This window comes from Hypanus sabinus, chromosome 6 (assembly GCF_030144855.1).
Source record: "Hypanus sabinus isolate sHypSab1 chromosome 6, sHypSab1.hap1, whole genome shotgun sequence".
NCBI lineage: Eukaryota > Metazoa > Chordata > Chondrichthyes > Myliobatiformes > Dasyatidae > Hypanus > Hypanus sabinus.
This window is the reverse complement of record NC_082711.1, coordinates 155,559,426-155,585,221: the sequence shown is the minus strand read 5'-3', so window position 1 is coordinate 155,585,221 and position 25,796 is coordinate 155,559,426. Positions and strand designations below refer to the sequence as shown.

The window sequence follows — 25,796 nt, the reverse complement described above, 5'->3', positions numbered from 1 at the left end:
TACCATCAGATACAAGACACACAAGTCTTCAGTCCACGTCACCAGGTTCAGGAAGGGTTACTACCCTTCAACCATCAGGCTTCTGAACCGACATGGATAACTTAACTCACCTCAAGTCTGAAATGATTCAACAACCTACAGACTTGCTTTTAAGGACTCTATAACATATATTCCTTTAATTCATGTATAGTTTTTCTTGAACTCTATTGTATCTCTTTATTTTTCTGTATATACCTGCAAGAAAATTAATCTCAAGCTACACACACACACAATGCCTATAAAAAGTATTCACATCCTTTTAATGTGGCACAACAAATCATCACTGGTGCAGCCCTAAAAATCACATAATTAGTTAAATGGAGACCTGTTTTTGGAGACCTGTGTGCAGTCAAGGTGTTTCACTTGACTGTAGTAAAAATATATCTCTATTTGGAAAGTCCAACTGCTAGTGAGTCAGTATCCTGGCAAAAACAACGCCATGAAGTCAGAAGAACACTTTAAGCAACTTGATGAAAAGGTTATTGAAAAGCACAAGTAAGGAAATGGATACAAGAAAAATTCCAAATCACTTAATATCCCTTGGAATACAGTTAAGTCAATCATCAAGAAATGGAAAGACTTTGTTACGGAGACAGAGGCGGAGTTAAGATGGCACTAAACGGTGATTCCATTGTTTGCATCTTTGGAAACAGCTCTATTTCCATCCCTAATATCTGTATTTTTCTCTTTCAGGGCTCTTTTGAAGACCCTGACCTGGAGCTACACACTGACTTTGATTCTTTGCGGGTATAGGACACATTCTCGGGGTTTCAGGACTGGCTGTTGTTCGGCATGCCAAGGGTTCGGCCTGAGAGCCTGGCTTGAATTCAGAAGCCTAAGATCTCGGGGCTCCGGAGACAGGTGGATCGAAGATTGGTATCATGACAGGAGACCCGTGTGTCGTCAGGGGTGTCAGGATATCTGTTGTGGGCCCAGGATTCTTGCAATCTTCGGGCACGGAGCTCGAAAAAAGCGATGTACCAAACTTTTTAAACATTGTAAACCAGCGAGTTGTTATATCTTGCCGCTCGCTGGAAAAATGGAGACACCATTTTCTCCCTTATTAGGGAGAGAGAGAATCTGCGGTATGTTGAATGCCGGGTGTAACGCAAAGTCTTTGGGGTAACTTCAAGTCTGTCTTTGCTATTGCTTTGCTTACACTTCAGTGCTTGGTGATGGTACCGATGCTTGCTTTTTTTTGCCGGTGGGTGGGGGGGAGAGGGGATTGTTGTTTGCTGCCGCTTCTACATGGAAGGGGGGGAGCTGGGGGGGGTACTCTTACGTTTATCTGTTGTTCATTCTTTGGGGCACTTCTCTGTTTTCATGGATGTTTGTGAAGAAAAAGCATTTTAGGATGTATATTGTATGCATTTCTCTGACATTAAATTTGAACCTTTGAAAATGGCCCAGCTGTAAATCTACCTTGAGCAAGCTGTCCTCAAAAATTGAGTAACCGTGTACGAAGGGGACTAGCGAGGGAGGCCACCAAGAGACCTATGACAACTCTGGAGGAGTTACAAGCTTCAGTGACTGAAATGGGAAAGGACATATACAACAACTGTTGCCCAGGTGCTTCACCAGTCACAGCTTTATGGAAGAGAGGTAAAGAGAGAGCCACTGTTGAAAAAAACTCACATGAAATCTCAGCTAGAGTTTTCCAAAAGGCATGTGGGAGACTCTGAAGTCAGCTGAAAGAAGGTTCCATGGTCTGATGAAACCAAATTGAACTTTGTAACCGTCAGACTAAATGCTATGTTTGACGTAAGTCAACCACCACACCTCATCCTAAACACACCATCCGTACCGTGAAGCATGGTGGTAGGGATGCTACACTGCAGCAGGCTCTGGAAAGCTTATGAAGATTGAGGGTGAAATGAAATCAGCAAAATACAGAGAAACACTGGAGGAAAAATTGACGCAGTTGCAAGAAAACTGTGACTTAGGAAAAGATTTGTTTTCTAGCAAGACAAAGACCCCAAGCATAAAGCCAAAGCTACACAGAAACAGCTTAAAAACAACAAAGTTAACATCCTGGAGTAGCCAAGTCAGAATCCAGACCTCAAACAAATTGAGTATTTGTGGCTGAACTTGAAAACGGCTGTTCACTCACAATCCCCATTCAATCTGACAGAGCTTGAGCGATGTTGTAAAGAACAATGGGGATAAATTGCAGTGTTCGTACGTGCAAAGCGAATAGAGAACTACCCACACAGACTCAAGGCTGTAATTGCTGTCAAACATGCATCTACTAACTACTGATGTGAAGAGGGTGAAAACTTACGCGATCAGTTATTTTGTGTTTTATATTTGTAATTAACTTAGATCACTTTGGAGAAATCTGTTTTCAGTTTGACACAAGAGACTTTTTCTGTTGATCAGTGTCAAAAAGGCCAAATTAAATCCACTGAAATTCAATGTTGTAAAACAATAAAACATGAAATTTTCCGGGGTGGGGGGAATAATTTTTATCAGCACTGCATGTAATAAACTTTTTTTTGACTTTGACAAGTTGTTAAGCTCGGTACTCAATTCTGCTGTTTGACATTTTTCTCTATGATGTACAATCCAAATAACAAAGGTTGCATCACAACCTGGTATGGAAGTTGTCCTGTCCAAGACCGGAAGAAGCTGCAGAAGATTGTGAACATAGCCCAGCACATCACACAAACCAATCTTCCTTCCTTGGACTCACTTTACACCGCACGCTGTTGGAGCAGTGCTGCCAGAATAATCAAGGATAAGACCCACCCAGCCAACACACTTTTTGTCCCACTTCCCTCTGGGAGAAGGTTCAGAAGCATGAAGATTCGTACGGCAGATTTGGGAACAGCTTCTTTCCAACTGTGAACGGATCCTGACCCAGATCTGGGCCATACCTTCCAAATATCTGGACCTGACTTGCACTACCTTACTTTCCCTTTTCTATTTTCTAATTATGATTTATAATTTAATTTTTTTTATTATACTTACTTCTATTTGTACTTCAGGGAGCACGAAGCACAGAAACAAATATCACTGTGATGATTGTATGCTCTAGTATCAATTGCTTGGTGACAATAAAGTAAAGTAAATCAAACATATATAATAAAGCAAAAACACAAAATGCTGGCAGAACTCAGTAGGCCAGACAGCATCTATGGGAGGAGGTAATGACGATGTCTCAGGCCGAAACCCTTCATCAGGAGTGAAGTAACATGGGATGGTCGAGGGGGGGATAAGAAGTGGGGGGAGGGATAAAGTAGAGAGCTGGGAAGTGATAGGCTGGAGGGAAATGGGCTAGGGGGAAGGCGGAAAATTATGGGAAATAAAAGAGAAAGAAAGGTAGGGCTGGGGGGAGATTATAGTGAGAGGGGATAAAAGAGAGAGAAAGAGAACCAGACTAAAATAATAGATAGGGATGGGGATAAGGGGGTGGCAGGGGTATCAACGGAGGTCTGTGAGTTGAATGTTCATACCGGCAGGTAGGAGGCTACCTAGGCGGGAGATAAAGTATTGCTCCATCGACCTGCGTGTGGCCTCATCTTGACAGTACAGGAGGCCATGGACAGACATGTCGGAGTGGGAATGGTCTGTGGAATTGAAGTGTGTGGCCACGGGGAGATCCCGCCACTACTGGAGGACTGAATGCCAGTGTTCGGCAAAACGGTCTCGCAGTCTGCGGCGGATCTCCCCAATGTATAAATGGCCACATCGGGAGCACCGGATACAGTATATCACCCAGTTGACTCACAGGTGAAATGGTGACTCACCTGAAAGGACTGTCTGGGTCCTAGGATGGTGGTGAGGGAAGAAGTATGGGGGGGATGAATGGACAAGGGAGTCGTGTAGGGAGCGATCCCTGTGGAAAGCTGAGAGTGGGGGGGGGGGGGGGAGGGCAAGATGTGGCTGGTGGTGGAATCCCGTAGGAAGTGGCAGAAGTTACAGAGGATTATACGGTGGACCTGTAGGCTGGTAGGGTGATAGATGAGGACCAGGGGGACTCTATCCCTGGTGGGCTGGTGGGGGGATGGGGTGAGGGCAGAGGTGCGAGAAATACGGGAGACGCGATGGAGGGCAGAGTTGATAGTGGACGAAGGGAAGCCCCTTTCTTTAAAAAAGGAAGACATCTCCTTTGTCCTAGAATGAAAGGCCTCATCCTGAGAGCAGATGCGGAGGAGGCGGAGGAATTGAGAGAAAGGGATGGCATTTTTGCAGGAGACAGGGTGGGAGGAGGAATAGTCTAGGTATCTGTGGGAGCTAGTAAGTTTGTAGTAGACGTCGGTGGATAGGCTGTCTCCAGAGATAGAAACAGAAAGATCTAGAAAGGGGAGGGAGGTGTCGGAAATAGACCAGGTGAACTTGAGGGCGGGGTGAAAGTTGGAGGCGAAGGTAATGAAGTCAACGAGCTCAGCATGTGTGCAGGAAGCAGCGCCCGTGCAGTCGTCGATATAACGTAAGAAAAGAGGAGGACAGATACCGGTGTAGGCTTGGAACATAGATTGCTCCACATGGCCGACAAAAAGGCAGGCGTAGCTAGGACCCATGCAGGTGCCCATGGCTACACCTTTAGTTCGGAGGAAGTGGGAGGAGCCAAAGGAGAAATTGTTAAGGGTGAGGACTAATTCTGCAAGGCGGCGAAGAGTGGTGGTAGAGGGTGACTGGCTGGGTCTGGAATCCAGGAAGAAACAGAGAGCTTGGAGAACTTCCTGGTGGAGGGATAGAGGTATATAGGGTCTGGACGTCCATGGTGAAAATGAGGCAGTCGGGGCCAGGGAACTTGAAGTCTTTGAAGAGATGTAAAGCATGGAAAGTATCACGGACGTGGGTGGGAAGGGATTGAACAAGGGGAGATAAAACAGAGTCGAGATAGACAGAAATGAGTTCAGCGGGGCAGGAGCAAGCAGAGACAATGGGTCTGGCTGGACAGGCAGGTTTGTGAATCCTAGGTAGGAGGTAGAAACAGGAAGTGCGGGGTGTGGGAACTATAAGTTTGGTGGCCGTGGATGGGCGATCTCCCGAGCTGATGAGATCGGAAATGGTTTGGGAGATAATAAAGCATTTTCTTTAAAAACAGACATACCTCTTTTGGTAAGGTCTTCAATTTTCTGAAAGTACTTGCTGAGCTGCATTCTCAGTCTATGAATCTCTTCTGCACTTTTATTGTCCAGGTTATGCCGATTCATCCGTGGGCCTGGGTCATGTGTAGGTGGTGAATCAGAGAGTGCAGGTCTATCTTGGCTTTGGTTAGAGGTGCAAATATACACCCTGGCACTAGATCTTGTAAATTCCTCTTTTGCAGCCTGGTTTCTCTGGTGCCTTGGTTTTGTAATATTTCCATTTTCGACTTTATTCTTCAATCGTGAAGTACTATCAGCAGATTTCCCTTTCTCGTGATTAGGACATAATGAAGATCGCAGCTCATCTTTTCCATGTTTATACAAATAATCTTTCACTTGTTCTTCTAGATGCTTTTTCCTCAGATCCCTCTTTGCCAGTTGGATGGCCACATTTAATCTGTCTTCAGATACAGCAGAGAATTGCATCGAATTCTGCACACTTTGGACATCATCCTGTACCTGCTGCTGACAAGGTTGCTGTAGCTTCTCAATTATAATGGGGCGAGGGTTCGTGAATTTCACAGCCAAGTTGGATACAGCAGTTATTACATCTTTATTGAATTTTAACTAAAAAAGAAATATGAAGGAAGTTTCAGCAAATTGAGCACATTTCATTCTCCTTTTGATGATTCATGAAATGATTAACTGAGGAATTAGGCTTTTATGTCATCATCATCCAGCAGTATTTTACAGAAATAGAGATCCAATAATTGCTTTGAATACTACACTGACTACAGGTGTACCAAGGCAATGTGAGTAACTCAATACTCAATTCTTTCCTTCATCACAAGAAAAGTATTCATCATTAACTGCCTCATGATCTCATACATAAAATATGACTTTTTAAATGGTAAAAATTGTTCCTCTATTGTTGTGACTCAGTACAAGTACATTGCTCCTGAGCAATTTATCTGTCACATGTCAGAATTATTTTATCTTAAAAGAGTCAAGTCACTTTTTATTGTCATTGCGACCATAACTGCTGGTACAATACACATAAAAACGTGACAACGTTTTTCAGGACCGTAGTGCTACATGTAACAGTACAAAAATTACACTGAACTAAAGAGGTATTTAAGGCAGCAAGGAATCCAGTTCATGTTTTTTCTTCATTTCTAACAATTTCACAAAAGATTAATATCTGTTAGTTTCTTATTTTATATAGCGATGCAGCATTGTAATAGGCCTTCTGACCCAACAAGCCTATGCTGCCAATCACACCCATGTTACCAATTAACCCACATTACTAAACCATAGGCTTTGGGTACTCAGAGGAAACCTGCAGGGTCATAGAGGGAATGTACAAACTCCTCACAGACAGACGCAGGAATTGAACACAGATCACTGGCACTGTAATTGCATAATGCTAACTGCTACGCTACTGTGCTGCCCCAAAATAAAAAACTGTGGTGGCCTCCTTTCAAAAAATTATGAAGATAAAAATTAACTTCAAATTAAAATTGTTTTATGCTTCCATTACTATCCTTAAATTGTTGCCAATTTAGTTAGGATGGCAGCATATTGTTAGTTAGTGAAAAATACAAGGATGTTGCAACATACCTGAGTCTCATAAAACTGTGTGCTATTCTGATCACCGCTTCCAAAATCCTGTTCGGTTGATCTGGAAGGCATCCACGACCCCAGCCACTGGGCAGGGTTCACTGCCTGCCTTTGCTGGATCTTTGTCGCCATGACTACCTGTATGGTGCAAATTAATACAGCAGTAACTTGACTTTGTAAAAGGAGAACAGAAGTCAGTAAAACTGGTGATAAGCAAATAATTAGGAAGTTTTATTTTTGTAAAACAAAGGTATAAAGTTAGAGAATAGGACTCAACAAAAAGTAAAATGTTGAAACTTAAAATGAGTGAACAAAACAGTATTTCACACACTTGATTACATTTGGAAAAAATATTGAAACATTTAAACTAGTCTATACAGATATTAAAATTATTGTGAAAAAGAAACTTAGATCTCAGTTTCTACACAAAACAGTTGTAACCAGGAAATTGCATGCTTTGATAACATTAGGGGATACAATGATCACATCAAGTTTACCTGGGGTGCCACAGTAGTGTTGTAGTTAGTGCAACACTATTACAGCTCCGAGTGTTGGAGTTTGGAGTTCAATTCTGGCATCCTCTGTTAGAAATTTTGTATGGCCATCCCGTGGGTGCAAGGGTTTCCACCTACCGTCTAAAGACTTACCAGTATAGATTAATGGTTCATTGCAAATTATCCTGTAATTAGGCTAGTGTTGAATAGGTGGGTTGCAGGGCAGTGCAGTTCGGTGGACCGGAAGGGCCTGTTCTATGCTGCATCTCAGAATAGTTTTGTGTAAAGGTGGAATTTCAAAACAATTTTAAAAATCCTAACTAGAATGAGATCATAAATTGCTAATTACTTTTGTATACCAATGGGAAATCTACAAATGAGGACTTCGGGAAAAAGAAAAAAAATCTCTTGGAAGGCAGTGTCAGGACAATCCACTGGTGATTTGGTCCAACATTTTAACAGTAGATTAATTTTGTGGATTTGGGTATATGGGACATCATTTCAAAATTTGCATGAATGATGAGCTCAAATGAAATAAATATAGGTTCAGAAGAATATGAACAGAATAGTACAATTTGCAGAAACGTGGTAGATTAAAGTTAAAACAAAAAGAAGTGAAGCAATCAATTTTAACATGAATCTTTCTTAGCAAACCTTCAGGGTTTAGAATGATGGAATTCCATTTTGGTTCTGAGGAGGTCTAAGAGACCTAAGTGACCAATGAACAGTTGGATGGGAAGATAAGCATGTTGCATGCTCCTCAAACTGTTTGCACATTGCTTCCGTACATTCCTGTCACGGAGACTTGAAGAACTCTGTATCTTTCAAATGGCTAATTTCCATTTACGGCAGTCACAAACCAAGGACGCTCATGAATTCATCAAGATATATTCACTGAGGCGCATTATTTAACTGGAACAGCAACCCTACTGGTCTTGTCATTGAATTTGCTCAACCTGTCTATGTAATCAAACTCCACATTCATGAAAACACAAGAGAATGCATATGCTGGAATGTAGAGCAAGTCAAACAACTGCAGAGGAAAATGGACACATAGCCAAGTCCAGATGGAAGGTCTGGACCTGAAACATCAACTGTTCATTTCCCTTTCCAAATGCTGTTGACCCACTGAGTGCCTCCAGCAGTTTGTTTTGTTTTTGGTCCATGTTTATGAAACTTAATTTTACATCTTCAACATTGTAATATTTGTTTCCACAGATCCACCATTATCATATAGTTCTTTGTCATTTATCAAAAATTTAACAATAAATTTAAAAACCACCATTTAAGTCACATTAATTGCTGTTTTTCAGGAACTGATTCATCAAAAACAGAAGCAGCTTTGTGTAAAGATCTTGAGTTGCCAAAATTTACAAGACCTGATTGCAAGAAGTTGGAGAGAGTTGTGAATGCAGACTCGGGAAAGCAATGAACATAACCAAGGACCCCTGCCACCTCAGTTGTTCTCTCTTCTCTCCTCTCCTGCTGGACATAAGCTTCAAAGCACATACTACCCCAATATTATCAAATGCTTGAACAGACCTCTCATAGTCTGCACTACAACACAGAAACAGGTGCCCTTGCTCCATCTGCTCCATGCTGGCCTGGTCTTCTGCCTAGTCATATCTACCTGCACCCAGACCACCATACTTCTGTCATCCATGTATCTATCCAAACTTCTCTTAAATTTTACGACTAAACTCACATCTACCACTTCTGTTGGCAGCTAGTTCCACACTTGCAACAACCTGAATGAAGAAAATCCCCCTCAGATTCCCCTCAAGTATTTCACCTTTTACCCTGAAGCTATGACTACCAGATTTTGTCTCAGCCAAACGAGACGAAAAAGTCTGCAAGCATTTGCCCTAACTATACCTCCCATAATTTTGTAAACCTCTATAAGATCTCACCTCATTTTCCTGCACTCCAGGGAAACATATTCAACCTTACCCTATAACTCAAGTCCTGAAGTCCCAGCAACATCCATGTAAATTTTCTCTGCACTCTTTCAAACTTATTAATACCTTTCCTGTAGGTAGGTGACCAGAAATGCACACATTTTTCCAAATTCAGCCTCACCAGTGTCTTATACAACTTCAACATAAATCCTAACTCCTGCTTTATGAAGGCCAACGTACCAAAAGCTCTCTTTATGACCCTGGCCACCTGTGATGTCACTTTCAAGGAATTATGGATCAGTAATCCAAGGTCCCTTTTGTTCTACCGCACACCTCAGTGTCCTACTATATACTGATCAAGTCTTATCCCGGTTTGTCCTCCCAAAGTGCAACACATCACACTTATTTGTATCAAATTCCATCTGTCATTTTTCACTCAATTTTCCCAGCTAGTCAAGATCATCTTACAAGCTTTGATTGCCTCCTTCACTGTTCATTATGCCTCCAATCTTTGTCAACTACAAATTTGATCCAGTTTACCACATTATAGAACACAGAACAGTATAGCACAGCAATGTTGTGCCAAACCAATTAAATTAGTAACCATATGACTAATTAAACTAATCTCTTCTGCATACACAATGTCCATATCCCTACATTTTCCTCACATTAATATGCCTATCTAAATGTATCTTAGAAATCCCTACTGTATATGCACCTTCCACCACCTCAGGCAGCACATTCCAAGCACCCACCACTCTCTGTGTAACAATCCTGCCCCTTACGTCCCCTTTGAAATGAACCCCTCCGACTTCAAATGCTTAACCTCTGGTATTACACAATTCAACCCTGGGAACAACATACTATGTCTGCTCTATCTATACCTCCCAAATCCTTATAAACCTCTATCAAAACTCCCCTCAGCCTCCACCGCTTCAGAGAAAACAACCCGTTTGTCCAACCTGTCATTATAGCACATTTTTAATCTCTCCCTCTCCCAGTGTGCAGTGCCCTCCTGTTTCAAGTCGCTCATCATTGACCCTGTACCCAAGAAAACCAAGGCAGCATGCCTAAACGATTGGTGCCATGTTGCACTGTCCTCAATTATAAGCAAATGCTTTCACAGGCTAGCTAAAGACTACATCGGTAACATGCTACCACCCACACTGGACCCCCTACAATTTGCCTACCGACGGAACAATCTACCAATGATGCCACAGCCACAGCACTGCACACTGTCCTCACTCACCTGGAGAAGAGAGATGCATACATTAGAATGCTGTTCTTGGACGACAGATCAGCAACACCATAATTCCCTCTAGACTTGACAGGAAGCTCAAGAGACCTCGGCCTGCACCCCGCCTTGTGCAGCTGAATCCTAGACTTCCTATCAGATAGCCAACAGGTGGTAAGGATGGGCTCCCTCACTTCTGCGCCTCTGACCCTCAACACAAGTGCCCCCCAGGGTTGTGTCCTGAGTCCCCTCCTCTAGTCCCTTTACACCCACAACTGTGCTGCTACACACAGCTCCAGTCTGCTGATCAAGTTTGCAGATGACACGACATTGATAGGCCTTATTTCTAATGGTGACGAGACAGCCTACAGAGGAGAGGTTGTCACTCTGACACAGTGGTGCCAGGATAACAACCTCTCCCTCAATGTCCAAAAAACAAAAGAGCTGATCATAGATCACAGGAGCAGCAGAGACAGGCTTGTCCCAATCAACATCAATGGGACTGTAGTTGAGAGGGCGAGTAGCTTCAAGCTCCTCGGTATACATATCACTGAAGATCTCACCTGGGCTGTACACACTGACTATGTGGCAAAAAAAGCACAACAACAGCTCTTCCACCACAAGCGACTGAAAAAGTACAGTATGAGCCCCCAAGGCTTTCTACAGGGGTGCCATTGAGAGCATCCTAACTGGTTGTATCACTGCCTGGTATGGGAACTACATCAACCTTAATCGCTAGGCACTGCAGACAGTGTACGGACAGCCTAGCACACCTGTGGATGCGAACTTCCTTCCATTTAGGACATTTACAGCAGTAGGTACATAAAGATGGCCTGGAAGATCATCGAGGACACTAGTCACCCCAACCAAAAACAGTTTTGTCTGGCAAACAGTACCGCAGCATTAAAGCCAGGACCAACAGCCTACGGGACAGCTTGTTTCTACAAGCCTTTAGTCTTATAAATTCACGTCTACATTCAGCATCCTGGTAAACTTTCTCTGCGCCCTCCCCAATGCCTCAACATCCTTCCAATAATGAGGTGACTAAAACCACAGCATATACAACAGAGGTTGTGCGTTGGTGAGGTTTAAAAACAGTTTGGGTGCTTTTGGGACTTCTCAGCAGGCTGAAATCATACGATCTGTTAGGCTCTGGGCAGGGACCTATAAAAAGAAGTGAGCTGAAAGCAGAGCAGCCATTGAGTGAGCGGACAGTGTTAGAGTGGTCCGGCTTTGGCAAGAACAGGCTTAGACAAGCACAGGCTTCTAAGTAAGTTTTGAGTAATGTTTCTGTTAGTTCATAGCTGTGTGCTAAGAATCGGTCAAGTGGTATGTTCCTTGTGTAAGATGTGGGAACTTTGGGAAACCCAGTATCCCTGATAACTACATCTGCACAAAGTGCACCAAACCACAGCTTCTTAGAGACAGTATTAAGGAACTGGAGCAGCAGTTGGATGCCCTTCAGCTCATGGGGAAAATACGGAGGTAGTAGATAAGACCTAAGTAGGGTGGTAGTCAGCCCTAAGTTGCAGGAGGTAGGTACCTAGTTGACTGTCAGGAGAGGGAAAAGGAATAGGCAGCCAATGCAGATGACCCCTGTGGCCGTTCCCTTCAATAATAAATATACTGCTTTGGATACCGTTGGGGGGTGGTGGGGGGAACAAGCAACTGGGTGAAGCCGCAGCAACCTGATCTCAGGCACTGAGTCTGTCTGTAGCTCAGAAGGGAACGGGGGAGAAGAGGAATGCAGTAGTGATAGGGGATTCCATAAACAGCAGATTCTGTGGACGTGAAAGAGATATCTGGATGGCATGTTACCTCCCAGATGCCAGGGTCAAGGATGTCTCAGATCAGGTCCACAGCATTCTAAAGGGAGAGGGTTAACAGCTGGAAGTCATGGTACATATTGGTACCAGCGACATAAATAAAAAAAGGAAGGAGGCCCTGGAGAGAGAATATAGGGAGTTAGGAAGAAAGCTGAAATCCAGGTTAGTAATCTCTGGCATGCTGCCTGTGCCAAGTTCCAGTGAGAGCAAGAATAGGATGATTTGACAGATGGCTTAAGAAGTGGTATTGGGGCAGGGTTTCAGATTAATGGTTCACTGAGATCTCTTCTGGGGAAAGTATAAGCTGTGCAAAACGGACTGGTTACAACTGAACCCAAGGGGAACCAATATTATTCCAGGGAGGTTTGCTGGAGCTGTTAGGGAGTTTAAACTATTTTGCTGGGGGATAGGAACCAGAGCGATAGGGTCAAAGATGGGGCAGGTGGTATACAAGTAGATGCAGTGTATAGTGAGATGTGAGGGAGGACAGGGAGATGATAAAGCAAAATCGCAGTCAGTGGGATGAGCTAAAGTGCAACAGGGGCCAAAATCAAAAGGGTGATGAATACAAGACTGAAAGTGTTATATATGAATGCACACAAGGTAGATGATCTTGTAGCACAGTTAGAGATTGGCAGGTATGGTGTTGTGGGCAAAGCTGAGTTGTGGTTGAGAGAAGATCATTGTTGGTATTTATCCCAAGAACGAGAATTTGTAGAATTCCTATGGCATGGCTTTTTAAAGCAGCTTGTGGCTGAGCCCACTAGGAGAACAGCAATTTTATCTTGGGTGTTATGTAATGATTAGGGAGCTTAAGGTAAAAGAAACTTTAGGAGACTGTGCTAGAATTTATCCTGCAGTTTGAGGAGAAGCTAAAATTAGATATATCAGTAGTACAATGGAGTAAAGGGAATTACAGAGGCATGAGAGAAGAGCTGGCCAAAGTTGATTGGAAGGGGGCACTAGAAGGGATGACAGCACGGCAGAAATGGCTGATATTTCTGGGAGCAATTTGGAAGATGCAGTATAGATGCATCCCAAAGATGTTCTAACAGAACACAACTAAAAAAGGCCATAAAGAGTGAAAAGATTAAATGTGATCTAGCCAATAATATAAAAGGTGAATCAAAAAGTTTCTTCAGATATATGAAGAGTAAAAGAGAGATGAGAGAGGATATCAGACCACTGGAAAATTACACTGGAGAGTTAGTAATGGGTTATACAGAAATGACAGACAAACTTAATAAATATTTCATGTCACTCTTAACTGTGGAAGGTGCCAGCAGAATTCCAGAAGAGCGAGAGTGTCAGGGGGCAGAAGTGAGTGTTGTTGCTATTACTAAGGAGAAGGTACGTAATAAGCTGAAAAGCTTGAAGGTGGGATAAGTCCCCTGGACCAGATGGAATACACCCCAAGGTTCTGAAAGAGGTAGCTGAAGAGACTGTGAAGACATTAGTAATGATCTTTCAATAATCACCATATTCTGGAATGGTTCCAGAGGACTGGAAAATTACAAATGTCACTCCACTCTTTAAGAAGGAAGAGTGGAAGAAAGGAAATAATAGGTCAGTGATTGAAAGATGTTGGAGTCTATTATTAAGGATGGGTTTCAGGGTACTTGGAAGCACATTCTAACATGGATTGAAGATTGGATGACAATCTGGCAAAGAGTCAGAAGAAAAGGAGCCTATTCTGGTTGACTGCCGGTGACTAGTGGTGTGACACAGGAGTCAGTGTTTGGGCCATTTCTTTTCAAGTTATGTCAATATTTTGGATGAAGGAATTGATGGCTTTGTGGCCAAGTTATTAGATGGTACAAGGACAGGTGGAGGGGCAGGTAGTGTTGAGGAAGCAGGGTGTCTGCAAAAGGATTTCCCGCCGCCAGTTGCAAGGGGCTTGTACATTTTCCCTGTGACTGCATGGGTTTCCTCCCACAGTCCAAAGACATACCGGTTGGTTGGTTGGTTGGTTAGTTGGCCATTGTAAATTGTTCTGTGATTAGGCTAGGATTAAATCACCGGATTTTTGGGCAGCACAGCTCAAAGGGGCAGAGGGCCTTTTCCATGCTGTACCTCAATAAATAAATAAATATAGACAGATTGGGAAAATGGAAATAGAAGTGATCGATGAAATATAGTGTAGAGAAGTGCATGGCTGTGTCATTTTTAGAAGGAATAAAGATGCAAACTTTTCTAAATGGGGAGAAAATACAAAAACTCAGAAGTACAAAGGGACTTCGGAGTCCTCATGCAGGATTAACTTGCAAGTTGAGTCGGTGGTAAGGAAGGCAAATGCAATATTAAAATTCATTTTGAGGACTAGAATACAAAAGCAAAGATGTAATGCTGAAGCTTTATAAGACATTGGTCAGACCATACTTGGAGAATTGCAAGCAGTTTTCTAAGAAAAGATATGTTGGCATTGGAGAAGGTGCAGAGAAGCTACACAAGAATTATTCTGGGAATGAGAGGGTTAACATGAAAAGCACTTGATGGCTCTGGGCCTTTACTTGCTGGAGTTTAAAAGAATGACAGGAATCTCATTCTAACCTATTGAACATTGAAAGGCCCAGAGAGAGTGGATGCAGAGGATGTTTCCTATAGTGGAGGAGTCTAAGACCAGAGGGCATAGCCTCGGAACAGAGAAACATCCATTTAGAACAGTGATGAGGAAAAATTCCTTTAGCCAGAAGGTAGTGAACCTGTGGAATTTGTTACCACAGACAGCTGTGCAAGCCAAGTCATATTTAAGGCTGAGGTTATAGGTTCTTGATTAATCAGGGCTTCAAAGATTATGGGGAGAAAGCAGGAGAATGGGGATGCAAGTGATAATAAGTCAGTCATGTTAGAATGGTGGTCAGACTTGATGGGCTGAATAGCCTAATTCTGCTCCTATGTCTTACGGTCTTAATGCTCCAAATGTAGCCTAACTGGACTTTTATAAAGCTGTAACAAAACTTCCTGATTTTTGAACTCAATGCATTGACTAATAAAGCATGCCATTTGTCTCTTAACCACTCTATGAACCTGTGGAGCCACTTTCAGGGAGGTATGAAAGATCTGCTCAACAATACTGTGAAGGGGCTTAATGATTATCATCTTAAACACTAATATAAATGATAAACAATAATGAACCTAACTCCAATCCCTGCGGCACACCAGTAGTCATAGTCCTGCACGCGCCCCCAGTCAGAGGGGCGACCATCAACTACCACCCTTGGCTTCTCCCACAAAGCCAACGTTGTACCCAGTTCCCTACTCCATCCTGAATCCCAAGCAACTTAGCATTCTAGACCAGCCTCCCATGTGGGATTTTGCCAAAGGCCTTGTTAGTCCATGTAGACAAGATCCAGCAGCTTTTCTTCATCAATCTTCTTGGTAACCTCCTCAAAAAACTGTAAGATTGGTTAGACACGACTTGTCATGCAGAGAGCCACGTTGAATATCCTTAACACAAACAAGAGAAAATCTGCAGATGCTGGAAATCCACGGAACACACAAAATGCTGGAGCAAAGCCCGAAATGTTGACTGTTTACTCTTTTCCATAGATGTTGCCTGGCATGCTGAAGATAACTAGTATAAACTGATGGAGGATCTCAGCCTGAAAAGTCAGTTCTTTATTCCTCTCCATTGATGCCTCCTAACTTGATGAGTTCCTCCAGTATTTTGTATGAGTTACTCTGGATTTCCAGCATGCGGCAGAATCTCTTGTGTGATAGCGATGTGATAGTGACTTTTATTTTATACTGGCTATCTCCACCCCCCCCCCCTACTTTTTTTCAGTCCAGATGAAGGGTTTCCATCTGAAACCTCGACTGTCCATCTCCCCACACAGATGCTGCCCTGTTCCTGGAACACCATTCCAACGATCTCTCGTGTCGACAACGGGACATTAGCTTTCCCTGTAAATTGTTGACACCGAAGAGGCTTTACCACACCACTTGCCTGTCAGTGCGGACGAACGGCCGGGGAGGTAGAAGCTCAGCTGTTGCCGGGCACCATCAGCCGGTTGGTCGGCTCCAACCGCCAGCTCCCGGAACCGGAAATCTGTCCGTCCTCTCTTCCTTTCCGCGGGGTGGGGACGACACTCCCCAGGTTTAAAGTCCCAGTCCGCGCCCAGCGTTTCTGCACTTCGAACGACGGCTCCTGGGCGATGGCTATAGTGGAGGTGTCCGGGTACGACGAGTTCGTGAAGGCGGTGGAGCGCAATAAGGGCAAGACCATCTACGCCTACTTCACCGGCTCGAAGGATGCCGACGGAGTGAGCTGGTGCCCGGACTGTGTAAGAGGTGAGCATCGTGGCCACTTCAGGGCCCGGGACTCTAACAAAGGCTTTAATGCCAACCTTTCAACTGCGAAGCTTTTGTCCAGTTTTCGCCACATAAGATGTACTGTTGAGTTGTGTGACTTAGCACTTCATAGGCTTCTGACGGTATGATTCCAGGCCTACAGTACAATAAACATAAGGATCGGCTGGGTCGCCCCAGACACATCAGCTGAGAATACTTCTTTTCTCAACAGCTGTAAACTTATAAATGTTATTGTTGGTGTTGATCTTGAACTCGGTGCTTTTGCCTTTGTCTAAGTTAGTGGACCACACAGATGGATGTGAAAGTTAAATGCAATGCTATTGTTTTGAGTCAGTGTTTTGTCACTGTTAAGAGTAAAAGGAAACTTGCAAAATAAGTATCACATTCGCATCAATAGTACACTGCCAAAGATGCAAATGATGATAATATGATGTACTCTAGTCTATCATTGTTTAACTGAATATTGTTTTTAATAGATTGAGGTCCTCCATTGGTTAGGGTCGACCATGGATATGCTTCCTAGCTATCAACTTGATCTGTAATCCTGGGCAATAAGAGCAGGCTCGCCCTCTTCACACAACTGACTAATCCAAATGAAGGGCAAAGACTGATATAATTTAGCACCAGCAGCATCACTGGAGTTGCCAGTCTGTGTTGATCTCAATGTAGGACTGCTTGTAGGGACTCCAGCTCCAGATTTTTCCTCTGGGTTTACTCCCAAAGCCTTTCCCATGAGTGGGTATAGTCACAAGGCAGCACAGGTTTGAGATCAGAGTTTTCCCTCTCCTTGATAAGCTGCTAACTGTGGTTGACGAACCCCATTTGCCTGAAACGACTGGTTTTAAGGTGCCAGTAATCTGCCTTTACCCCTTCTGTTGTCAGTAGAAACTGTTCCACTGGGCTTGGCAGCTAAGCCACGCATAAATGCCAGGAGCTGGACTTGGTTGTCAGAGGCTATTTGAGACACACGGCATTGGGAGCTTATCCCTACTACTGTACCTCCCCCAGCTATGACAACATTAAGGAACCTTTCTAATAGTCTCAATTATCAATCAGTTGGTAGACATTTTAGATGCTTTATATTGGTGCTGAAGTAGCTTTAGGCATGATGAGAAAGACAAATTGCAGGATATAAATAAAGGGAGGTGAGAGTTGGATCTCATATGTTGGAGCCATTTCCCATTGTCAGACATTGTAAAGCAAACAAAGAATCAAGTGCATAAATCATAAGTTTCATAGTTTAAAAGTCATCTTTGTGATGTGGGGATACATTTTGTAGTCACTTTTCAGTCACATTAAATTCAGGTTTCTATTCAGTTCAATGAGGCCTCATTCTCTTTTTTTTTGTATTATTATTTTCATATCTGTTAGTAATCTCATTAGCTTATGGGTGTTAATTTTCTAATTATTTCTATGTAAATAAAGATGGTCACTCACTAGATTATAATGATACAGAAATTTCCTTATTTTTCCCAGCTGAACCAGTAGTTCGTGCTGAATTAGGTAAAATGCCTGAAGGATCTGTCTTCATCTATTGTCAAACAGGTACCAGACCAGAGTAAGTACCTTCAACATTTACAATATTATCGTAATGAAAGAATTGGTATTCCATTGTGTAATTATATAAAAAGTTAATTGCATGAAATATAATCTTGTAGCTTACTTCCATATTGAAACAAGTAAAGCGAGGTTTCATTCAATTCTGTCCTGCGTAGACACTCCAGAATTAAAATTTTTTCAGTAAAGGAAAGCATGGACTTTGGTTTAAAGAACCTTTGTACCTAAATAGTTTTTTTTAGATAAGTTATAGGGACAAGTTAATCAATTGAACAGTGGCATTACTGCTGATCAACATTTTAAAAAAAAAGCTCTGTGAAATGATTTTTAAAATGGAATACAGATGTTTCTTTTGAGTTGGATGTGTTACAAATCTTTTTAAGTAGATAATTACCTGTGTTGTAACTTGTTATGCTTTTCCTCTTTGAAACAAATGGGATTGTTAGAGCTTTGTTGTCATTGCTGAGGACAATGAAATTGCAGTGCTCCTCCACTCAGTGCAAAGCAGCATACTGGCAATTCATTTAGTAAAAGCACAATAACTAAATTTAAAATAATGCCTGAGTTTTCTAGAGTGACATTTAAGTTACAGCTGAATTAAAAGCAAACATCTCTAAAATGGGGCATTGTTCAGTTGCACAACAGCCCTGAGAGGAAGAGGTCTTTTTAATTCTAAAAGTCTGTGCAGAGATGGTTCTGTCTCTGGATGGTAGGAGATTGAACATGTGGGATGAGTCCATCATGATTTTGCGAGCCCCCTGTAGACCCGCAAGTTGTAGTTGGTTTCCATATCTGGTAGCTGTGTCATCAGACTCCTCAATACCCAGAGCCTGGACTGACACCAACTTACTGCCCTCTACTGTGCCTATTGTCTTGTTTATTATTTATTGTAATGCCTGCACTGTTTTCTGCTCTTTATGCAGTCCTAGGTTGTTCAGTAGTCTAGTGTAGTTTTTTTTTCTGTGTTGTTTTTACATCGTTCAGTGTAGTTTTTGTACTGTTTCATGTAACACCATGGTCCTGAAAAACGTTGTCTCATTTTTACTATGCACTGTACCAGCAATTATGGTCGAAATGACAATAAAAAGTGACTTGACTTGAGTGAAAGATTATAGTTATTGCACCATTCAGATGGTTTCTGCATCTGTTTCTTTGTTATTTGTAATTAATCCAATCACTGATGATGGAGTTGGTGACATAGGCATGGGTGAATAGCGTGTAAAGGAGTGGGCTCTGCACATCCCTAGTGTTCAGGGTCAGGGAGGTTGATGCATACTTGCCAAGTCTGACTGTCTGGATGCAATTGTTTTTTTTTAAACAGTACATAACCCAGTTACAAATTGATGTATTGAGTCCCAAATGGTGTAGTTTGTGTTGAAGGCAGAACTGTAGTCAATATAAAGCATTTGGATATAGGTATCTTTGCGCTTCAGGTGTTCCAATACGATGCGGAGAGCAATGGAGATGCAGTCCTTGGTTGTTCTGTTTGCCTTGTAGGCAAACTGGTGCAAGTCCAAAGTAGCAGGTGTGGCAATCTTACTATGGGATATAACCATTCTCTTCAGGAACTTGGCAGCCATGGGGTTGAGTGCAGCCAGTCAGTAGTTGTTGAGGTATGTTAGCGCTGACTTCTTTGGGATTGGTATGATGGTTGATAGTTTCAAGCATGCAAGGACCACAGCACAGGACAGAGAGAGATTATAGATTTCAGTTTAAAAAAAACTCTGCTAGCTGGTATTTGTAATCTGAGGACCCGCCCAAGTACGCAGTCTGGTCCAGCTGCTCTGCGTGTGGAGAGTATGCCTCACTTAGTGTGTGCTCAGTGTCAGCGCTCTGTCCTCCTCAGGTGCCAAGGCCTTTATCAATGGTTTGTTGTTGTCCCTGTCAAATCAAGCAAAGAAGCTTATTAGCTCCTCAGCTACTGTGGTGGTGTTGTTTGCAGGGCAAAAGGTCTTTCTTTTATAGTGATGGATCTGACGTCTTCCCATATACATTGAGGGTCGGAGTATTTCTAACTGTGGTTTATACGCTGTACTTGGTGATTTTATTGCTTCACTTGTAGTATTGGACTCATAAGGGTTGGAGAAAACTGCATGTTAATTTTAAAATTTTTGGGGTGCAGATCACATTGATTTTGTTGATGGTTTAATTTGCACTTCCACATTGAAACTCAAGCTTTACTTCCTACAGCCATTCCATTAGCCAGCTACCAGATAGAAGAACAGTTCTATAGCACGGCTTTGAAAGCTTCACAAAATACTGTGCCGCAATTCTGTGTAGCGAAACTGACTTTTGTAAGTGTAACTAACATGCCTATTATCTATTTGCATCTTGTCCTTGATCAGATGGAAGGATCTTAAAAACAAATTTCGAACAGAACTGAAAATCAATGGAGTACCGACTCTTATGAAATATGGCACAGTGAGTAAAGAACATTCTTTCTCTATCTCACTTGCCTTTTAAATGTTTTACATTGTATCATAAATATCTAAGGTTGTTCACTTTGAGCTCTATGCATGATGGAGAAGATCTTGAGAGGCAGGATTTATGAACATTTGGAGGGGCATAATACGATTAGGAATAGTCAGCATGGCTTTGTCAAGGGCAGGTCATGCCTTACGAGTCTGATTGAATTTTTTGAGGATGTGACTAAACACATTGATAAAGGTAGAGCAGTAGATGTAGTGTATATGGATTTTAGCAAGGCATTTGACAAGGTACCCCATACAAGACTTATTGAGAAAATAAGGAGGCTTGGGATCCAAGGGGACATTGCTTTGTGGATTCTGAACTGGCTTGCCCACAGAAGGCAAAGAGTGGTTGTAGACGGGTCATATTCTGCATGGAGGTCGGTCACCAGTGGAGTGCCTCGGGGATTTGTTCTGGGACCCCTGCTCTTTGTGATTTTTATAAATGACCTGGAAGAAGAAGTGGAGGGATGGGTTAGTAAGTTTGCTGATGACACAAAGGTTGGAGGTGTTATGGATAGTGTGGAGGGCTGTCAGAGGTTACAGCGGGACATTAATAGGATGCAAAACTGGGCTGAGAAGTGGCAGAGAGAGTTCAACCCAGATAAGTGTGAGGTGGTTCATTTTGGTAGGTCAAATATGATGGCAGAATATAGTATTAATGGTAAGTCTCTTGGCAGCGTAGCGAATCAGAGGGATCTTGGGGTCCGAGTCCATAGGACACTCAAAGCTGCTGCACCGGTTGACTCTGTAGTTAAGAAGGCAAATAGTGCATTGGCCTTCAACAACCATGGGATTGAGTTTAGGAGCTGAGAAATAATTTTGTAGTTATATAGGACCCAGGACAGACCTTGGAGTACCGTGATCAGTCCTGGTCGCCTCACTACAGGAAGAATGTGGAAGCCATAGAAAGGCTGCAAAGGGTGTTGCCAGGATTGGGGAGCATACCTCATGAGAATAGGTTGAGTGAACTCGGCCTTTTTTCCTTGGAGCGACGGAGGATGAGAGGTGACCTGATAGAGGTGTATAAGATGATGAGAGGCATTGATCATGTGGACAGTCAAAGGCTTTTTCCCAGAGTTGGAATGGCTAGCTCGAGAGGGCACAGGTTTAAGGTGCGTGGGAGTAGGTACAGAGGAGATGTTAGGGGTAAGTTTTTTTTTACACAGAGAGTGGTGAGTGCGTGGAATAGTCTGCCGGCGACAGTGGTGGAGGCAGATACGATAGGGTCTTTTAAGAGATGCCTGGATGGGTATATGGAACTCAGAAAAATAGAGGGCTATGGGTAAGCCTAGATTAATTTCTCAGGTAAGGATATGTTCAGCACAGGTTTGTGGGCCGAAGGGCCTGTATTGTGCTGTAGGTTTTCTATGTTTCTATTCTATGTTCTAAATTACTTTTTTTTCCTTTATAAATTCCTTCACAAATTTTGTCTTATCTTGAAATAATTTATTTCAAAGATTCAAAGAAAATTTATTATCAAACTATGTATACGGAATACAACCCAGATTCATCCTCCCACAGGCAGCCACAAAACAAAGAATCCCCTTGGAACCCATTCAGGAAAAACATCAAACCCCCAACACACGAAAAAATAACAAATTGCACTAACGGCAAAAAGCACATGAACAGTGTGTGGAGTAGAAAGCATCAAGTGTCCTGCAGTATTCAGTTTAGTTCAGTTCAGTACCACGCTGTTAATCCACTGCTGGCCACAGGGCTGTTCTTCGGCAGGTTTGCCAGAGCTGTTCAGGAAAGAAACTAATTTGGCAGTGGGGGGTGGGAACTGGGGTGATGGGTCTGAGGTTGGGGTAGTTGGTTTACCAACAGAGGCAGCGTGTAAAGAAACTACCAGCAAGGAGGGAAAAGCTAATGATAGGGCAAAACTGTAGTCAATAGGATGAGTTGCAATGTAAAAGGCAGACAAGATTGAAAATCGTGAGTACAGGACGGAAGGTGTTATATTTGAAAGCACACAGTAAATGTACTAAGGTAGATTAACTTGTACAGTTACAGAATGGTGTTTATGACGTGGGTGTCACTGAACTGTTTACAATATACATTAATGATTTGGATGAAGGGATTAAAAGTAACATAAGCAAATTTGCCGATGACACAAAGCTGGGTGGCAGTGTGAAATGTCAGTAGGATGTTATGAGAATGCAGGGTGACTTGGATAGGTTGGGTGAGTGGGCAAATGTATGGCAGATGCAGTTTAATGTGGATAAATGTGAGGTTATCCACTTTGGTGGCAAGAACAGGAAGGCAGATTACTATCTAAATGGAGTCAAGTTAGGAAAAGGGGAGGTACAATGAGATCTAGGTGTTCTTGTACATCAGTCAATGAAAGCAAGCATGCAGGTACAGCAGGCAGTGAAGAAAGCTAATGGCATGCTGGCCTTTATAACAAGAGGAATTGAGTATAGGAGTAAAGAGGTCCTTCTGTAGCTGTATAGGGCCCTGGTGAGACCCCACGTGGAGTATTGTGTGCAGTTTTGGTCTCCAAATTTGAGGAAGGGCATTCTTGCTATTGAGGGAACACAGCGTAGGCTCACAAGGTTAATTCCCGGAATGGCGGGACTGTCACATGTTGAAAGATTGAAGCGACTGGGCTTGTATACACTGGAATTTAGAAGGATGAGAGGGGATCTGATTGAAACATATAAAATTATTAAGGGATTGGACGCACTGGAGGCAGGAAGCATGTTCCCGCTGATGGGTGAGTCCAGAACTAGAGGCCACAGTTTAAGAATAAGGGGTAGGCCATTTAGAACAGAGGTGCGTTAAAACTTTTTCACCCAGAGAGTGGTGGATATGTGGAATGCTCTGCCCCAGAAGGCAGTGGAGGCCAATTCTCTGGATGGTTTCAAGAAAGAGTTAGATAGAGCTCTTAAAGATAGCAGAGTCAAGGGATATGGGGAGAGGGCAGGAACGGGGTACTGATTGTGTATGATCAGCCATGATCACAGTGAATAGCAGTGCTGGCTAGAAGGGCCGAATGGCCTACTCCTGCACCTACTGTCTATTGTCTATTAACTGTGGCTAAAAATAGCTGGGAACTGAACATCCAAGGACACTCATGGTATCAAAAGGACAGGCAGGAAGACAGAGTGGGTGGGGTGGCTCTGCTGGTGGAAAAAATGAAATCATATTAGAGGTGACCATTAGAGAAGGTATAGGAGCGTTGTGAGTAGACCTAGGGAATCGTAATGTTCCTCATTGATCAATCCTTGCAAAGTGGTTCCCAAGACTTCTGCACTTTCCTCTGATGGCAGCTAGCAAAAGGGAGAAGACTGGTCAAACGCAGGCAGGCAGCACCGAACACCCGCCCATCCTCTGCTCTTGTCAGTGTCAACTTCAGTCTTTGCTCAATGTCTCATTCAGAGAGAAGCAATGGAGTCAATCATGGGCTTGTGCCCCATCTCTAGGCTTCCTGGCCTCCAGGCTACATGCTCTGCTCCAAACCTCACCAAACTCCCTCAGAGACAGCTAAGTGCCAGATCGTTCATTCAGCCCAAAAACACGCCATCAAACTGTAAATCATGGGTCCCAATCACCTCAGCTTAGTAGTAGAATCATATTTGAAAGAAAACATGAAAGTGAGCTTCCTGCAGAATGTTGCCATAGGTCACTGCCGCTATCATAAAGACCACAATTTTTTTTAATCTCCTATTCAACTTGTGATGAGTATACAAAAATGTGTGATAAAATTGAGGTAATTTTTGTTGGTAGAGATGTTTATTGTCAACTTTCGCGCTGCTGTTAAAAAAGAAGCAAGATTTTTGGTTTTGTAGAGTACAGGTATAAATGTAAGATTTATTACAAGTTGTTGGAATCCAAAGCGCAAATGTTGAGTGCTTATAGCATTCAGGAAAGAAAGTGAGTGCTTCAGCTTAGTAACCTTTCATTGCCATTTGCAGTTTTGTTTTGCTTCAGTTCTGATTAGAGTATTGGACTAAGTGCTGTTCAGGGCACTTGTCAAGGCAGTGATAAGTAGAGTATTTTGGTACATGTGGCATTACTTGAAGCTGGACAGCAATTAAAACAGAATTTAGAGAATGTGATGTAAAACAAATATGTAGTATCAGTAAGCTGTTAAACCCTGTACACACCTTGTAGGCTCTGCTATACTTTTTGATTATAACCTGTGTTTAAAATGTACAGAAATACTATATACTTCGGTGATTTTTTTTTTTTTTTTTGTTTCCTTAACTTTTAAAAAGTATTGCCATCTTTAAAATACTTAGCAAGTTGGGGGAACTTTTAAATTTTGTCAACTTAGTTTTATCAAAACTTTATCAGCATCAGAGAGACATCTTTTTACAAACTGATTTTGTATTTCAGCCTCAAAAGCTGGTTGAAGAGGAGCTATTGAAGCCGGAACTTGTGCAATTGCTCATCACAGAAGACTGAACACTTCCTAATTTTTGAATCTTGAAATCATGTCCAAGCATTCTACCTGATTTATCTTATTGTTCTGGATGATCTTCCATCATTGAATGCAAATGAACTACATTTCTAATTTTGCCTTGTTTAATTGGCTTCTAACAAAAGGAAATCTGGTCAAGCACAGGTTGCAGAGACAATGTATTTAAAATCAGATGTTTTCCTGATGTTCAAAAGAATGTACACAAAGGAGAAAAATAATCTTATTTAATTTGCAAACGACTGGCATTTAAAGTGAAATTTGAATCGATAGTGTTTCAAGAGGTGGTATGAACTGTTATATTCATGGTTAATTACTTTAACTGAAAATTTCATTCTGCTAAATCTAACATTCAGTTGTATTTTAATATGGGGGATGTCTCCATAAGCATTATGGGTTTTTAAATGGAGACAAGACTTCAGGTGCTGGAATCTGGAGCAAAGAAGAATCTGGTGGATGACCTTATGTTAAGCAGTATCTGGGATACGGGCTGAATTGCTGTTTTAAGTTTTTGACCTAAAATGTTAATGATTCCTATTGAATTTCTCCAGCAGATTTTTTGTTTTGCTAAATAGCATGAACAGGGTTCTCAAGCATGATGTTTGATCATTTGTCTCTTACATGCAAGATGTAATGATACTGGATGGCACAATTAATGTGCAGTGTGACCTTCAGTACCATGGTGTTCTATGCTGAGCAGAGATTAGTGCAAGTATTCACAGGCAAAAATATTTGCAATGAAATATTTTGATGTCAAATCAAGGTATTTTAATAAACTATTTGCATCAGTGTTACTCTCCCTTGAATTGACAAATTATCTCTACTCATGATGTAATCTTTTCTGAGTTATATTAAATATTCTGCTTTTCCCCACCCAAAATTGGGGT

At 42.3% G+C, this 25,796-nt stretch overlaps 2 protein-coding genes across 3 annotated transcripts in view; one reads left to right on the top strand and one right to left on the bottom strand.

Annotated features, from left to right (window-relative positions):
- kiaa0753 (KIAA0753 ortholog) overlaps positions 1-20,332 on the bottom strand; it is an 84,711-nt gene extending 64,379 nt beyond the window's left edge. For both annotated transcript variants that reach the window (XM_059973268.1, XM_059973270.1), the window contains exons 1-3: positions 18,122-20,332; positions 6,696-6,833; positions 5,099-5,702 (exon numbers count right to left, since the gene is read on the bottom strand). In XM_059973268.1, the coding sequence (XP_059829251.1) occupies positions 5,099-5,702; positions 6,696-6,833; positions 18,122-18,154 (775 nt within the window). In that variant the 5' untranslated portion in view covers positions 18,155-20,332. The remainder of the gene's footprint in view (positions 1-5,098; positions 5,703-6,695; positions 6,834-18,121) is intronic.
- Positions 16,204-25,703, top strand: txndc17 (thioredoxin domain containing 17). Its single transcript, XM_059973271.1, has 4 exons — positions 16,204-16,437; positions 17,935-18,016; positions 20,361-20,436; positions 24,828-25,703. The coding sequence occupies exons 1-4, from the start codon at positions 16,302-16,304 to the stop codon at positions 24,894-24,896; spliced, it is 363 nt and encodes a 120-aa protein (XP_059829254.1). The 5' UTR covers positions 16,204-16,301; the 3' UTR covers positions 24,897-25,703.
- The last annotated feature ends 93 nt before the right edge of the window (positions 25,704-25,796 follow it).